General features: G+C 35.8%; 1 protein-coding gene across 1 annotated transcript; it reads left to right on the forward strand.

Annotated features, from left to right (window-relative positions):
• The first annotated feature begins 10971 nt into the window (after positions 1-10971).
• Positions 10972-14097, forward strand: LOC111919981 (glutamate receptor 2.2). The gene is made up of 5 exons (XM_023915555.3): positions 10972-11218; positions 11337-12520; positions 12622-12934; positions 13004-13401; positions 13481-14097. The coding sequence occupies exons 1-5, from the start codon at positions 10972-10974 to the stop codon at positions 13874-13876; spliced, it is 2538 nt and encodes an 845-aa protein (XP_023771323.2). The 3' UTR covers positions 13877-14097.
• Positions 14098-18679: the final 4582 nt, after the last annotated feature.

An 18679-nucleotide genomic window follows, 5' to 3' on the forward strand; every position in this document is an offset into this window, starting at 1 on the left:
CATGCGGATACATCATATCAATATCAATATCACATAATATATAAAGGTATTTTGGGAAATCACCGTTCGGGCGCTGACTGATCGTACACACATCTCTTGCTCTGCGTTTTTCGAAAATCTTTTACTCTTTTTGAAAATACATCTCAAATCCTCAGTTTGAGTTCAAATACGCCCGAAGGTGTACTCGAATCCCTCAAACCAAGGCTCTGATACCAACTTGTAACACTGAAAATTTTAAAATTTATTTTTCACAATTTATAAAAGCATTTCTCTCTTAATTTCATAAAACATCAAATTTCAAATTCCAATATGTATCATACAAATCCCAAGATCACATAATTATATCGAATTCCTCTACGTGTGTACAGATCAAGCCGGCGCCTTCCCACGGTCATCGCTAGTACCTGAAACAACAACACTAACACTGTAAGCACAAAGCTTAGTGAGTTCCCCAAAATACCACACATAAAACACATATTAGCCACTCGAGGCCATAACTCTATGGGTCCGTGCACCCAACTCTGTGAACCCTCAGGTTCTAACTCTGGGAACCTTCCGGTTCCAACTCTATAAGCATGCACAACATAAATCACATAGACATCATGCAGTACAACACATAGCATACACATAACATACACATACTCTATCACATGACTCTGATTACCTACTCAAGGTAAAGTATAGTGAGAAGACTCACCTCGCGTGTCTCGGTATCTCACGATCCCTGGAAATCCCTCGTACTCGATCCTCCGAGCTCTAATCCTCCTATAACATCACAAGACTCTAATTAACACTTTTATCTCTAAGGTTGACTATCCCTAAGAAGTCAACACAGGTCAACGGTCAACGGTCAACTTTGACCGGACTCGGCGAGTGCACGCGGCAACTCGGCGAGTCTAGACGTTCTCACCAACTCTCTAGGATTCCCTTTCTACACGTCGAGTACTCCCCCTGACTCGACGAGTTCCACCTGGAAGAACCGCGGGACCACCCCGACTCAACTCGCCGAGTCTCAAGAACGACTCGGCGAGTCCCAGCTCGACTCAGACCACATGACAATCCTCTCTAACTCGCCCTGACTCACTGGGTCAACTCCTGACTCGTCTGGACCACTCTCTGGCCGGTCCAAGGCAATCTTCAAGCTACTCGCCGAGTCTGCTCATCGGACTCGGCGAGTCCATTCCATGCAATCACTCAAACTTGCTTCTAAGGTCAGATCTACTCCAACAATTCATAGATCTGGCCCTCCTAGACTGATTCATCACGTAAAGTCCTAGTCTTGATGCATTAACAACCTCTATATGACTAATTATGAAGAATCTTCAACAAATCTCACTACACAAGGTCATGACCTCCATTGTTCTCTATAAAGCTTGAAGAATGAGACTCTCTGGACCTCTATGGATCCAGATCCGAAGTCTCATCACTAGCATGGGACTATTTGGCCATCAAATCAACTCAACAAGGCCACAAGAAACCCTAAAATCGGATATACTTCACAAAACAGGAGATGAGTCGAAATTATACCTTTAGATTGAAGGGTCAAGCTTCCAATCCACCAAATAGCAGTCCCCTTTGCCTCCTCTTGGCTAGAGCCTCCTTCTTCTTTGCTAAACAACACACAAATGTCAAGAAATGCCTCCTTTCACTCTCAAATCGCTAAAGCACTTTTAGGGTTTCTCTCTATGGAATGATGGATGCAAATGACGGCCATAAGGCCATTTAAATAGGTCCCAAACCCGAGAAATTAGGGTTTCATTAAACAGCGTGGACTCGCCGAGTCCATATCCTGGACTCGCCGAGTCCGAACGAATCCCGCGTCCAGAATCGCGACCCTACTCGGCGAGTCTGAGCTCCAACTCGCCGAGTCCCTTCTCAAAACTCAAAATATTAAAACAATAAAATATCTGGAGATCCGGGCTGTTACACATTTTATTTAAATTAAAAATAAATATGCACTTAAAAGTTACTTTTCCAGTCAGGGGATGCAAAATCTGTCACTCTTGTAAAAATTGGTGGCATGCAAGTAATGGAATCAGTACATGCAATCGCAGACAGCCCTGTCACTAATTCCAATGTCAAAACAGTAATGGAATCAGTACGTGCAAGAGGATTCGGCAATTCCGAAGATACTAGTACCAAGTTAAGATATCAAAAGTTGTTTCTTTTGGTATTTTTGTATAAACAATAATTGTGTGTGTTATTTAATTTGAAGTAATGGTATCATTATCGAAGATCTCCACTAGCATATAAAATTTTGGTTTTGAATGTTTTTTGAATGATACTTTGGTAAACTTTGATAGTTTTGGTATTGTGATGTTTGGTTGTGTCATTATTTGTTGTTTTTTTTGTATAATAATTTGATGATTGTAGTATTTTTTTTCGTTTAGGTTCATAATAAAAAATGATATTACATGTTTGCAACGGATCAATGAATTAAAAAAAATTTAACGTATGAATTTTGGGAGGGATTAGCTATGGAAAACAAAAATCATGTCTAAAGTTTGCGACGGATCAGCGACGGAAAAAAAATAAGTATATGAATTTTGCAAGAGATTAGCTATGAAAAAAAAAACTGATCACGAAAATTTGCGACAAAACAGCGATGGAATGACTTTATCAAAATTTGTCGCCAATGTCCTGAGTAAATGTATTGAGTGACATTTAGCGACGGATATTCTGTCGCTACATTTGTCGCAAGGAAAAACCGATCTGTCACTAAAACCCTCGCCGAGAAATTAGCCACGTTTAAATTACCTATGGAGTGATTCCGTCGCTAATCCATCGCAAACAACATTTAGCGACGGAATAGCGATGGATTCGTCTGTCTCTAAAACCCATGTTTCTAGTAGTGAATTTAGAATACATTAAATTATTTAAGTAACATATAATCCATTACTGGAATGGAAAGACCCATAAAAATAGGTAATTTTATAAGTGCAAAAATATATTAGTATTTTTATGCCAAGCAGCCCATGTTTGAGGCTATGTAACTTAAGCATAAATGAAACAAATCGGTTGATTCTTTGTTCTAATTTGTATTCAATACAACACAAAGTACATAGGAAAGAGAATCAACCAAATCCGACTTCGTATGAAAACTTTATGAATGTACAAAGTTGAGGAAAAATTATGCACAAGGTTGGAAATGCTGAATTTTTCTAATGCTGAAAAATTAAAGTGTGGAGATATCATTTTTGGAGCTTTATAACTTGAGCTATAAATGTCTAAATCAATTGATTCTTGATCATAACATATAGTGTGGAATGAGAGGAAGGTGCAGCAAAACGAATCAACTCATTTGGAGATCATATGCAAATGTTGTGAAGGTTTAAAGTCAGCTCCAGGTTCACTTTCGATGTTGTCAAACAATCGTCAGTTTTGACTTTCTGGTTGATTTTTTACAAATTCGGGAATTTTGGATAAATTGAATAATATTAGCTTAGAATAAGTTAATTGAACTTGAATAATGAGTTATAAGCTAAAAATGTCCAAGTTTGATAAAAAAGGCTCAAAATTGATAAAATGGCCGTTAAATAGCTATTTTAAAAGTGAAAATTGTTTTTTTTTTTCGCAACGACCCGAAACTTAACTACTATGATCCCTTATCATAAAAAATGAAAAAAAGAAAGAAACAGAAAGTTTGGATCGAGAAAATAGGTATTTCAGTTACGCCAAAAAAAATGACCAAAATGGTCAAACTAAAATGTTACACTTTTAAAATATACGAGCACACATGAGTGTGGAATATTGGTTTTAATGATATTTATGTAACGTTGGATGGATTTGGCAACAAAATATGTTGAAAAATTAGAACTAAAATAATTATTATTTAGAAAATTTAGCGGCTCAAATTACCAAATCTTGTATAAGTGATTAAAATGGGAGATGTTTTGTTAACTAAATATTGATATTGTCTTATAAACATATTAAAACCTGAAAGTTAAAGAAACGTCATCTTAAAATTCAAGAAAATCATGTTTAGGCAAAATAGAATGCCTAAATGAGAAAAGTGTCAAAAAATATTGAAATGAGAGTTGGTCCAAATGACATCTTGGGATTATAGTAGCAAGTCTAAAACACTAACAAAACGTGTTTAAGCTTAAATAACAACTAGTAAAGCAATACATGCAAGAAAAAAATATTATTTCGATAAAGTGTGACAAAAATAGCAAAAATGTCCAAGAGGAGTATTTTGCTCTTATAATGCATGCATAACTATTGAAATGGATTTGGAATAATGTTAGGATGATTAGATTAATATAGTCATTACATAGTTATAGTTATGAGAATTGAAGCATGTTGTTAAATAAGTGAAACAGTAGAAAGAAAATAAGTTGTTATTTATGAAAAATGAGACCTACATGATATGTGATATACTTGGAAACCTAGACCATATGATTAATTTATTTCTATAATGAGACCAAACTACACTAAGTGTAATTAGTGAAGTATTATGTAATTTTTAAATGTAGGTTGCTTAAATGTGAAAAGTAGTTTTATGTAATGAATAAAGGGATGCTTAATTAGGTATGAAGCAAAATTTGGATTGCAAGGAGTGGATTAAAGACCAGGTGCTACCTAGTCTCCCTAAGTGAGTATTTGTGAATTTTTTTATGGGGTACATGGCATAACAATAATTTTTTATTGAATGGATTCTTTAAATAAATAAGAAAGTATTTGAAATAACTTTAAATAAATAATGGTGAACGTGGTTATTGTTTTTGTACCACCCTAATTTTTCAAAAATTTTAAAACTTTTTCAAGTGTTATGGTTATAAAAACATTCGGGTATTAACCCACACTTAGTAAAACCGGTCCCATAAAAACATTTACAATTAAAACTTTGGGTGGTACCATTAAGCATCATATAACTATAGCAAGCAAATATGAATTACATCAATAATATGAATAAGGAACTTGACAACTCCACTCTATTCTCTATCTCTTAACTTCTAACTTCCTTCTATCATCTTTACTCCTTATCTATAACCTTAAACACATGACATTAAAAAGAGATACGGAAGATAATAATGTCTCGTGAACTATACGGGTTTGTGACCCAAAACATTTATCACATTTTCATCGAAAACATTTCATATTTGCAAAATATATCTCAAGTACGCATTTCCACATTCTGTTCTATATCAAAACATTTCATCTTTGTAAAACATATTTCAAATAGACATTTTTCCACATTCCATTCCATATCAAAACATTTCATTAGTCATAACATCATTCAAAACACATTTCATTCCTTCTTTCATTAAGGGCTAATTCTAGTGTGAACCGTTGCCATTTTTATACTTAGGACCTAGCAATATCCCCAAGTCTATACCAAAGTGGAAAGAACAAAATTAGTCCACCAAGGCATTGTTTCCATTAAGACATCTATCTCGCAAAAAGGAGGCGTCACCTTGGTAGATTCCTCTATATCCCATTATAGTGACAACATGGCTCAAGTAATATATTAATTTCATTACTTGTCGATTCCTTTCATTATTTTTCATTTCTTTTCATTACTTTCTATTTCTTGTCATTACTTTCCATTCTTTACATATTTCATACATTAGTATCAAAAAAACTCATTTCAAAAGCAAAACATCTATATTTCAAAACATTTCAAACATATTTTCAAAACATTCGATCTTGCAAAACGTTATTTTCTTTCAAAAAACATTCTTGCATTCAAGGCATTCTTTCAAAATATCATTTCCAAAAAACGTTTGATACTTTCATCTCAAATCATTTCATATATCAAGCATTAGTGTTTCACTATCATAAAAACATTTTGTCATGTACCCCACAGTGGGAAAATACCAACACATACTCACCTCAATCACACGTAGGTTTATCTAGTCCTCTTCTAGTTCCTTTCCCTAAAGAAATCATCTTCAAACACTACATAAACCATATATGGACATAAATCCTTAAAATGAGCAAAATACCCCTACAAGGGTTCTTAATTTTTCCTAAGCTTTAATATGATAAAGGTATATGTTTAAAAGGTTTCGGTAATGTTTTGAAACATAAAGGTGAAAAACAAGAACTTTTGAGACAATGTTCACCGTACTGACAGTAAGGTTTACCATAATGATGAGAGGTTTTACCATAATCCTACGTAACCATACTATGCTCCAAAATGTGCATTTTTCTCATTAAGGCTATGTACTTTGCATATTCTTAAATGCCCTTTCCAATTCACTTTGTACGAATTATATGGGTTCTCACACATAGTTAAGAAGTGTTTATCATACTAAAATACCCCTCTTAACCCCTTAAGTACTCATTAAAACCCGTTTAGAGTGTTAAAAGAAGGGTAAACTAGTCTATTTTGCACGTGAACATTCCAAAGTCCACAAAACTTGTCCCAAACTTGTTGAAAACTCAATAGGATGTTGTCAAGTGAATGAAACCATAACTAATCTCATTTTAAACACCTAATTTACCTATGGAATCCTTAATTTCATTCCATATCCCCAAATTGCCCTTTGGAGCAAAACAATCACTAGAGCTAAAACCTTACTAGCATCCTTTCATGTTTTGTTCCAATATCATCCTTAGAGTGTCAATTCATGTTCATGAATGTCATTCACTTCTTAGATTTCAAAATCTATGTAGTAATCCATATATTTCCCAAAAAACCTTTATGACCAAATATTTCATAAATTCAACTAGAAATCATTCAAGTCTTCATGTTCTTTCATTCAAATCACATTATTAGTACCAGCTCATATTCATGAGTGTCATATACTCATCGAATGCTCATAAATAAAGGATTCCATTGTTTTCATCACATTTCACTCAATTCAGTTCTATTTCTAGCATAAACATGATTCTACCATCATTGATGACTTGAAGCATTCCAATTGTATTTATCACCATCAAACGGCATGTAGGTCATTGAACATAACCCAATATAACATATAAACATGAAATCCCAAAATTTGGATTTCTAGGGTTCATGGAGCTTTTTACCCAAATCATCAAATCTATTAATGGGATGATTGAATTGAGATTTGAACCATGGAAACCAATCAAGGGAGGTTAGAAAACCAAACCCTAATTAACAATTGAAGCCAAAATTGACATTGGGGATTTTTCGCAAAACCTTGAATTTGAAATTTAGAGCTAGAGGATAATAGATTATGGGCGTGTTTGGCACGGAGCTTTTGGAAGCGTTTGAGAGCTTCTAGCTTTTAGCTTTTGACAAAACGCTCTAGTTTAAACAAAAAGTTTCATTTAGCAGTACGAGCGTTTATCTTTTAGTTTTAACAAAACGCTCCAATTCTAAAAGCTACTTCATGTAGCTTTTAACAAAACGCTCCGGAGCTTTTGAAATCAATTTCCATAATTACCCTTAAAAATATATTTATATATTTTTTTATTTTTAATCAATTGTCCTTTTATGTAATTTTATATATTTCAAAAGCTTCCAGCTACTTTTGTCAAACATTCATATAACAAGTAAAAGCTACAGCTTCCCGCTACCAGCTACCAGCTACATGCTACTAGCTAACCGCTACCCGCTTCCAGCTAACAGCTACTTTTGCCAAACACGCCCTATACCTAACAAGCTTTAGATTCCTCTTTCCTTTGCTTGGTTGCTCAAATCTTGTCTTGGATCAATTCTTAGATGCAAAATAAGAGAAAATCACCATAAGAGAGCTCCTTACCTTCCTCTCCACGTTTTTTATGAATGAGAGGAAATAAATGCATCTTATTCCCCCAATATATTCACATTTAATCCCTCAAGTTTACTAGTTTTGGCCAAAACTCACAAAACTTCAATATTTGTGATTTTAACCTTAGGTTTTGACATAATAAGTCATTCTCCATCCATTATATAACTTTTGTAGTCCATTCTATTAATTCAGTCAATCCTTTGGTCAACTTACTTTTCTAACTTGACACTTTTGGGCCTTTAACTTTAAATGTTGTTATTTTCACTTCTAACGTTCTAAACTTCATATCAACTAATGATATGCTTAGGGCTGTAAACGAACCAAACGAACACGAACAAGGTCTTGTTCATGTTCGTTCGCTTAAGTTATCCGAACAACAAACGAACACAAACGGATAAACGAACGAGATTTTCTTGCTCATGTTCGTTCGCTTAACAAATTATTTTGTTCATGTTCGTTCGTTTATGTTCGTGAACATGCTAAACGAACAAAGATAAAAAAATAAAAAAAAAATAAAAAAAAACCACAATTGAACATATATGAACATAAACGAACATAAAATATAGCAATATAATAAAAAAAATTGAATATAAATGAATATAAATAAACTTAAACGAACGAACATAAATGAACGTAAACGAATATCATAAACGAACGTTCACGAACATAAATGAACGAACAAGACCATTATTCATGTTCGTTCATTTAACTATATGAACGATAATTTTTGTTCACATTCGTTCATTTATTAAATAAACGAACATATACGAACTTCCCGACGAAAAGTTCACGAACGGTTCGCCGAACGTTCAATTCGTTTACAGCCTTAGATTTGCTTATCCCTTGATGATTTATTTATACAATCATTTTTTTAGTTTATTTACTTTATTAATTTAAGAACCCAATCTTAAATTTTTAGGATGTTATAGTTTTGATATGATAATTTGTTTAAACTATGCAATATGATATTGTTTTTATGTAAAACATGTCATTGTATGTGATTGAGTCATGAAAAGAAATGTGGTGATCATGCATCAATTAAGTAATATACATAGTAATGGAAAGAGTAATGTATAAGCCGGCTAGCCTAGGGGTTTGCAAAGGGACTAATGAGACTCTATTAGGAGGGTTCGTCCTGTCGTGAAGTAGGGATCCTAAATAATGGGGTCATACCAGGATGATATGTTCTCCTGTGGTGGTCAATAACTGAGATCACGTAAACTTAGGTCCATATCAGACTATAAAGCCAATGTAATGCAAAGGGAATATGGAAACGGAACGGAACCCATAAAGTCTATTGCGTGGGGACATGCATTGTATAGTCATGAAATTGTATTAAAGTTCATGAAAATGATATTTTATCAAATATTTGATAATGATTTCGTGGCTAACCCATGTAGCTCACTAGACAATTTTGTCTTATGAATGTTTTTGTTTAAATGTCATGTATTGCAGGTTCAAGCACGAAGTGTTAGAAGACTGTGTTTGTATTGGTAGCAATGAGTTTTTGAAGTATAGAAACTAGACATAGTTTATACTATGTATGAATATTCACCGACTTATTATGGTTTAGTTTGTATCAATTGTAATGCCCGGTGTCGATTGTAATTGAAACAAACATAAATATATTTTTTTGGACCATATATTTTTATAAACATGACTTTATGCCATGAATGCTTTGAAAACCATAGTAATTAAATGTTTTAAAAGGTTGGGTTTTACAAGATAAGTCTCATATTGATCAGGTTAAACATCATTTTGTAATTACTTTTCTCATTAAAATAACCTTAAAATATTTCTTTTCAGAAAAATATCTATCATTGACCAAAACTTAAATTTTAAAATACGCTTTTAACTTGAATTATTTGATAATTAAAAACTCAATCAAACTTACTTGATTGCCACACACATTCCAAATGATCATCGACATTCTATCTCATATTATAAATGATGAGACTTCTGGATTCAATCGTATGAACTCAACATGTTGATACTGCACAACATCAACTAGCCAGTGCATCAACTTTCTTAGAAATAAATTTGAATTTTCAAGAAAGAAAAACAATAAGTAGAATAAAAACAACTATTGTTTCATGGTTCAAGAGAGCCACAGCAATCACACACTCAGTTGTTCTTGAGAAACTTCCAAGCTATGATTTATCTTTCTTAAAATCACAATTGAATACAACGTAAAGGTCCATTTGAGCACTAAACATGACAACATGAGATGAACGAGCATATTGTTTTGTATTTGGTGTGCATTAAAATCGGACTCATGTCAACATGACCAAATTCCTATTTTTTTCTTTATCCTACCAAAAAAGATGTGACCATAACGTCATCTATAATAATAGTATTTTTACCAAAAAAAAAAAATTGTCACATAAACACCATCTTAACAAACCAAAAATCTCAAATTATCTCCACTATATTAATGCTTTTTAAAAAAAGCTTGTTTATAGGTCTTACCAAGATGAAAAAAGCTATGTAACTGAATAAAATATTATTATAATTATGAAAAACTCCATGTATAGAACTTGTAACCAAACAATTATAAAAACGTTGAAAAAGATATGTTGTGAAAAAACATACACAATAGTTTGTTTGACTTTTTAGTTAGAAATGTTTTATAAAAATAACACATTTCCTTTGCAGAAAAGTTTAAAATCTAGATATTAGCAATCTCACACCTAATTGTAAATTAAATATTGGTCCTTGTCATCCGTTTATTTTTTTCAATTGTAGAGGACAAGTAAAATATTTAAAAATAGTCAAACAATCATAATACAATTCTTTATATGTATTAGCGTAAGAGCATATGGCTGATTTAGTCAGACCCTTGGTACATGTTGACTTCTGAAAATGACAGAAGTAGAGATAAGATGCCTTGTAAACTAATTAACAACCTTGCAAGAGTTTGAATGGGTAATAATGTCATTGCATTTTAAACCATTGGCCATAGCTCTTCAGATCAAGACACTTCTATTCATCGTAAAACAGTTATACAAGTATAACAATTAACATTCACAAAACGAGAAAATAAGTCTGATATTACATATGTAAGTATGACTTAAGATATTATTTTATACAACAGCACATGGGTCGACATCAATGAAAGCTTACAAGAAATTTCTTTAGTGGGAACGTTCTAACAAACCGTGTGATGGACTTTTGTGTACAAAAAGATGTATTATGTGTTGAAATGATCATATGATTTGGGGAATATGCACCAAATTTTGAGATATATATAAATATCTGTAAAGAATTATAAAGAAGAATCTAAATGATGTATAGTTCTGCAAGTTGCCTCATCAGTTTGGTTGCTTTCTCAATGTTGTGGTTTCTTCTGCAAGCATCAGTGATGAGTGCAAATTTCAGCATTGGTGTGATTCTTGATCAAGCTTCTAGGCCTGGAAAAGAGGCCAAAGTAGCCATTGAGATAGCAATTCAAGATTTCAACATCAAAACCAATCAGACTTCTGTTTTATATCTTCAAAACTCTCGAAACAAACCCCTTCATGCAGCTATTGCAGGTAAATTATTCTGTTTTTCTTGTTCAAAAGTTGTCAAATTTATGTGAAAGAAGTTTAATTTGGTGGTTTTGAATCGTACCCATATGCTAACATACTGAGAGATGATGTGGGAATGCAGCAAAACATCTTATTGATGAAGACAATGTGAAAGCCATTTTGGGAGGTCATACATGGGAAGAAGCTTCTGCCATAGCTGAAGTTATCAGTGAAGCTGATCAAAATGTTCCAGTCTTTCTCTCACTATCGACTACACCACAGGTCACTCATCAATGGCCATTTTTCTTTCAAGCAGTTCCCACACAATCAACACAGATGAATGCAGTGGCTGCCATTTTACAATCATGGGGTATACGTCAAGTTACTCTCATATATGAAGCCTCACAGCTATCCTCAACATCATCAATCATCTCTCATCTCTCGCAGGCATTTCGACAAACAGGTTCTGAGCTAAACCATATCTTACCACTCACATCTGCGTCGTGTTTGTTGGAAGAAGAGCTTGAGGTGCTCAAGAAGCAACAAGTTAAAGTCTTTGTAATTCATACATCCCTGGAACTCGGTATTCGTCTCTTTCAGGCAGCCAAGAAAATGGAAATGACTGGAGACGGGTATCTATGGATTGCAACTAATGGAATCACAGATAGTTTTCATTCCATTAATTCCTCCCTGATTTCTTCAATGAAAGGCATGATCGGAGTCAAAAGCTACTTCCCGGAAAACATTCCGGAGTTTACAGATTTCAGCAAAAGATTCCGTCGGAAGTTCAGTTCCGATTACCCAGAAGAAGAGGAGGACGAACCTGGAATTTTTGCAGTGCAAGGATACAATGCCGTGAAATTGTTAGAAGAAATATCACCTGAAAACTTTGATCACAAAATACTTCCCCCGCAGAGTATCGTCGAGATCGTGAAAGTGGTAGGAAAGGGATATCACAGTGTGTACTGGACCGAAGGATCAGGGTTTTCAGAGACAATGGACGATGACATCAACGGAGCAACCACGTACACCAATTCAATGGACAGCGTCGGACAAGCTTTGTGGCCGGTGCAACCGTGGTATGCCAATAAACGGCGCCGGAAACTCGCCGGAAATCCAGAGATTCGGATGAGGGTCGGCGTGCCTGGTCGATCGCTGTTTAAGCAATTCGTGAACGTGGAATATAATCCCAAGAAGAATGAAACTGTGATCAGTGGATTCGTAATCGCTGTGTTTGATGAAATTATGAGAGAAATGAAACTGCCATACGATTATTTTCCATTCAATGGTTCTTACGACGAACTGATGAGACAAATACCAGCAGAGGTCTCCGATCGTAATTTCCCATTCTATCTTTAACAAAAACGAACCCTAATTTATGATATATCGCTGATTTATTGTCTTCTTCTTTTCTTGATTCTAAACAGAAATTCGACGCCATAGCAGGCGACGTAACAATTGTAGCTAGAAGGCACGAGTACGTCGATTTCACGCAACCATACACTGAATCAGGTCTGGAGATGATCGTCCCCATCCGCTCCAAATTATCAAACCAGCCATGGTTGTTCATGAAGCCTTTTACTGCACAAATGTGGTGGCTAATAGCAGCAATCACCCTTTACAACGGCTTCATCATTTGGTTGATCGAGAAACCCCATTGCAAGCATCTTCAAGGCTCCATAATAACTCAAATCGGAATAGTAATTTGGCTTGCATTCACCACACTCTTCACTTTGCGAGGTACCATTTACAAACTTACAAACTTTCTCTAATCTTAGATCTCGTCGTTTCACACATACTCATTTTCAGGGGACAGGTTGCATAGCAATTTGTCAAGAATGGCAGGTGTCGTTTGGCTGTTTGTGGCGCTAATCATCACACAGAGCTACACGGCTAGCTTTGCGAGCATGCTCACGGCTCAACGACTCGAACCCACCATAACCAGTGTTGAGATGCTCAGAAACATGAACGCAACCGTGGGGTACTGCAACGGGTCCTTTATCAACTACTACTTGAAAGATGTTCTCGGTTTCAAGAGCTTCAAGGTCAACAGCTATAACTCAACTCATCGATACGCAGAAGCCCTAAACAGTGGCGAAATCGCCGCCATCTTTCTTGAAGCTCCGGTAGCCAAAGTCTTCCTAGCTCAGTACTGCAAGAGCTTCGTTAGAACCGGAGAGACATTCAAAGTTGGTGGTTTTGGATTCGTAAGTGGGTCTTTTGAGGTTGATTTTCATGAATTTCAAACCTGAAAAGTCAAATTAAATGTTGTTGTTGTACGTGCAGGCATTTCCGAAGGGATTTTCATGGCTTTCGGATGCTAATAAAGCCCTAATGAATGTATCGGAAAGTGGAAAACTGAAAGAACTAGAAGACACGTTCCTTACATCTGAGAAGTGTGTGGACGACGAATCTTTTCGTAACGGAGATGAGAGTCTTAGCCCTCTGAGCTTCTCGATACTATTTGTGTTAACGGGAGGGACATCAACGGTTGCTCTTGTCGTGTACGTTGTCATGAGCATTAGACAATTTAAAGAATCTAATCCCGGAGTCACAAATATCTTCGAACTGATATATGTATTTATGAAAGACCAATGGTATCAATGGAGACACTCATCTAGAGTAGTTGCCGATGCAGAAAGCCCCACAGGACTCCAGATGGGTCCGGTGAACACGAGTTGAGGTGGATCTTGTAACAAATACGATACGATTGGTTGTCTATTCTTAACAAGAGAATTGTAAAAACTTTATGATGGCCATTTTTGTCATTTCACTTGTTAGATAACAATACTCTGACTTGAGTATGTAACTCGTTGTGGTGTAACAGATTAGAAAAAGGAAGTCTCAGTAATATACAAAATAACCCACTCACTCCTGAAGTTTAGAGTCTCGTGTGTTATTCATTAGCTAGTTTCTTGCCTACATCAGTTTTGTGAATTTTCTTGTTTTCTTTGTTTTGTATGAGAAATATAAGAAACCGGTTTGGTAGAATGTGTGTCAACAAAGTTGAGAACGATCCGGAAAGGGAAATGGCAAAGGGAATTGAGGTTGGTGAAAGTCACAAAGTTGAAGGCCGAATCCAAAATGATGTGTGTCACAATATCAATGAAGAGGGCTTAATGCAATTCTGGCTAAAAACAATGTAAACTCGGAAAAAGATTTAGTACTTGTGACTACTGAATGTAGTTTAATAAGATTCCATGGATTTTTAGATTCCTGGTGTTCTTACTTCTTAACACATGTGTCATAACCAATAGTGATGTGCTATGTATATATATATATATATATATATATATATATATATATATATATATATATATATATATATATATATATATATAATGATGCATACATTTTGATGGGAGACGGTAGGTCTTGAAAGATGGTCCATATCGGCTTGGTACAAATTTGTATGTATGAAAGGGCTATAAGGACTCTTAAAAATGTATGATACATTCCAAATTTTGAAAAAGAATTTGATGTCATTAGGAACTAGGGATTCAAAGGAGTTTAAGTACACGAGTTGGAATGCCGTTCTTTGGGTTTTGAAAGGAGCATTAGTGGTGGTGAAAGGTTTTATGCAATCCACTTTGTATGTTCTTCTGAGAAACGGTTGTGAGTTTGGTTGCAACTTGTCAATAAGCAAATTTAAAATTAACTTGATTATTATTATGTGGCTTGGTCACATTTGTGAAAAAGGAATGACCATTTTGAGCAATCAATGCTTACGTGGAAATCACAAGGTGGTAAAATTGGATTTTATGAACATTGCATATTTTGTAAAACAACATAGTATAATTAGTTTTCAAAAGCTAAACACCAAACTAGTGGGCATTGGATTAGCTACACTCGGATTGTCGGGGTTCATCTTGAATCCCCTCACTTGGAGGTGCTCAATATCTTATTTTAATAAGCGATGATTATTTTAGAATGTCATTGGTATTTATCATAAAGCACAAAAGTAAGGCTTTATGCAAATTCAAGTATTGGAGGATTCTTATTGAGAATCAAATGTCTAGAATAGTTAAAAGGCTTCAAACGGATAATGGCTTGCAATTTTATTCAAGAGAAGATAGTTTTTGCAACAAAATATGTACTAAGAAAAATGTAAACTCTAAACATCCTACTACTAGGTAATTAGATACTCCACCAACTCCAACATTTCATAAAACTATCTCTATTTAAATAGCCCCGTATGGTTTCATCTCAACATATTTCAACTAATCATATTACAGCAACATTATGTTATCAAATAGTTAACACACATAATTACCCGCATTGAGATATTGTAATTAGGTAAATTCTAACTTTTTTTTTTTTTTGACATTCTTCATCCTTTTAGCATGTGCCTTAAAATTAACAAAACTTATTGTCAATCATAGAGTCTTGGTCACCGTCGTCGACCTCCTCATTTAAAAACTTTATATCATATACTTCATTCTTTATACTAAGTTAGATCAAAACACATCGAACTTGATTGAACACATACTCTCCGAGAAAGTGTTAAAGGTTAATGCTAGGCTGTGAACTCCAATATGTTCCTACAAAACTTCACACATCCTCAATGAAGCTCTACTTTTTTAGCATTTTAGATGGTCTAAATTCTAAACTTGATTTGTATAACATTCACACCTAAGCTCAAGTAAGTAATTCTCAGAATACCCATGCATAAATTTTGACACATGTCATTAACCAGTTCGTCAACGTCTCTTGTATCTCAGCGAATCCGATTGTCAAATATTTGTGTCGCGTGTGTGGCACGCATCATGAGCGTACGAATATTGTTTTTATTAAATGCGCATCACACGCGCGCAGATATTGTTTTTATTAAATTTGTATTTTCTTCATACGAACTTGGTTTTTGTCGTTCTTTATATTTACACGTAGCTATCATCGAGTACTACGACATTCCTTTAGGTTGCATTGGAAAATTCTGACTTTATTTTTAGTCTATATTTTTATAATCCTAAATGATTTTGCAAAAATCATATCTTTCTCGTATGGACCTTGTTTTTGGCATTCTTTGTCTTCTCGATTTTATAATGAGGATTACTTCGATTCTCCTTTACATAGTTTTTGCTAAAATTGTAACACTCTGATCCTCAGGTATTAATAATGATATTTTGGTTTGGATTTTTGAGAACCTACTCGGCGAGTTGGCCTCCCTACTCGTCGAGTAGTAGCGGGTTTGTCCGCGAAGTTTAATGACCTACTCGCCGAGTTCATTATGGGACTCGACGAGTAGATGCTGGCAGATGAAAACCTAGATTCCGGGGCCTTGCACCCTATTTAAAGGGTCATTAGCCTCCCCTAGCCTCCCCTTTACAGCTCTTTACCTCCCAAAAACCCTGATTCGAGTGTGAGTGTGTTTCTTGGTGATTTTAAGCGTGAATGGGGGATTTGGTGAAGGAAGCACTTGAGGAAACAAGCTAAATGAAGCAAAGGGCTCGTGGGGATTCAAGATCTTCTTTTGGGGAGCACTTTCTGAAGGTATTAAGCTGTTCCTTGGCTCATTTCCACCTAAAACCCTCTTGTGCATGGATTCTAAGAAAGGGCTTTTATGTTTAAGCCAAGATCTGAAGTTGTAACTTTAGATCTGGACTCCTTTAGGCCTTGAGATGCATAAAGTTATCAGTTGAGCTTAGCATGTGCCTCCCCTCAAGTGTATGACTCCATTCCAAGCTTAGATTTGCTATTTTAGGGCCTTAAAGCCTTGCATGTACGTAAAGTTTGAAACATTACGTGGAAAGCATGCCTTAGGAGCCTAGATCTGTAATTTGGAAGCATTGCATGGCTCAAAAGAGTCTGTATGGCTTGAGATCTGATAGGACTCGGCGAGTCGTAGGGGGCGACTCGGCGAGTCATATGAAGGCAGGCATGGACTCGACGAGTTGGATGAACAACTCGGCGAGCCCGATGAATATTGCTATGAACTCGACGAGTTGGATGAACAACTCGGCGAGCCGGATGAAGATTACCTAGAACATGACGAGTTGAAGGAACAACTCGTTGAGTCGAGTAAGATTTCCCCAATTGTTGGATGTTCGTAGACGTGTCGAGTGGCAAGCAAGGAAACTCGACGAATGACCTTAGATTATCAATCAAGACCGTATGAACTCGACGAGTCACCTCGATGACTCGGCGAGTAGATGTTATCCCGGGAAACTCGGCGAGTCACTAGTTGTACTCGGCGAGTTAGGGTCAACATGGACTGTTGACTTGATCTTGGTTGTAGTTGACTAGGATGGACTTTGGGGAAATGACTAGATATTGTATGATACTTTTTAGGCAGTTGAGTGGAGCAGCCCGTGGGATATATTTGATCGCAAAGTGTCAGTTCAGCATTCGTGACAAGTGAGTGTTCTCACCATACCTATGGGTCTAAGGCACCAAGGTCGGCCCATTATGTGATTATGATATATGTGTTAGACATTCTGTGTTTTGTTATGTGATTGCATGTTTTGTATGAAGACCCCGGGGGAAGCCCGTGGCATTGGATGTAAGACCATGTGGGGTAGCCCATGGCAGTCCTAGGTGAAGACCATGTGGGGTAGCCCATGGCATTGGATGTAAGGCCATATGGGGGAGCCCATGGCAGTCCTAGGTAAAGACCATGTGGGGTAGACCATGGCATTCTCACAGGTTTCATGTATGCATGGCTTACGTGATATGTGTGTAGCTTTTATAGCTAACAGGATATATGATATGTGGTTTGTGTGTGTGTGGTATATTCTGGGAAACTCACTAAGCATTTCGCTTACAGGTTGTTGATTGTTTCAAGTACTTCAGAGCCTAAGGGCAAAGGCAAGGCGTGATGACATGGCGTGCACTCTACCTCTCTTTTGTGTGTTTGGGACTCTCTGATGTTTTCAAAAGTACAATGAAATTGTAATAATTGTGAATTGGAAAACAAATGGTTTGGAAATGTATGGATTATGGGATTTGTTTGATTAATTAAAAATGAAAAAAAATTCTTGGTAAAAATTGGGTCGTTACAAGTTGGTATCAGAGCCTTGGTTTGAGGGATTCGGACACATTCTCGGGTGTGTCGGGACTCAAACTAAGGAAGTGGTAAAATGTTTTCAAAAGTAACCTAAAAATGATTTTTTTTTTAAGCCAAAGGAGGAGAGTGCAACGCGCGTGATCAGCCGAGCCAAGTAAGTAGTTTCCCAAGTTGAATAGCCATGTTATATGATAGTGAGCTTTGTCGATTATATGGAATTGCTAATGTATGTTTTAAAATTATATACGGTTAGGAGCTGATAGCCTCAGAACGATTGATTTAGCCTATTTGATCCTTTCTATGTATAATTTGCATGCCTAAAAACAACCTGTAGTGATTGGTTGACTGTTATGAGTAGGACAACCATAGGGTGTCCGAGTTTGATTCATGCGAGAGTTGTGAGTCATGGTTTGTGTGGATATATTTGGAGGTACCAGGTAAAGCAGCGGGGTAAGGTACGAGTAGGTGTGGAAGATAGTATT

The sequence above is a fragment of the Lactuca sativa genome, chromosome 5, assembly GCF_002870075.4.
Source record: "Lactuca sativa cultivar Salinas chromosome 5, Lsat_Salinas_v11, whole genome shotgun sequence".
NCBI classification, from domain to species: Eukaryota; Viridiplantae; Streptophyta; class Magnoliopsida; order Asterales; family Asteraceae; genus Lactuca; species Lactuca sativa.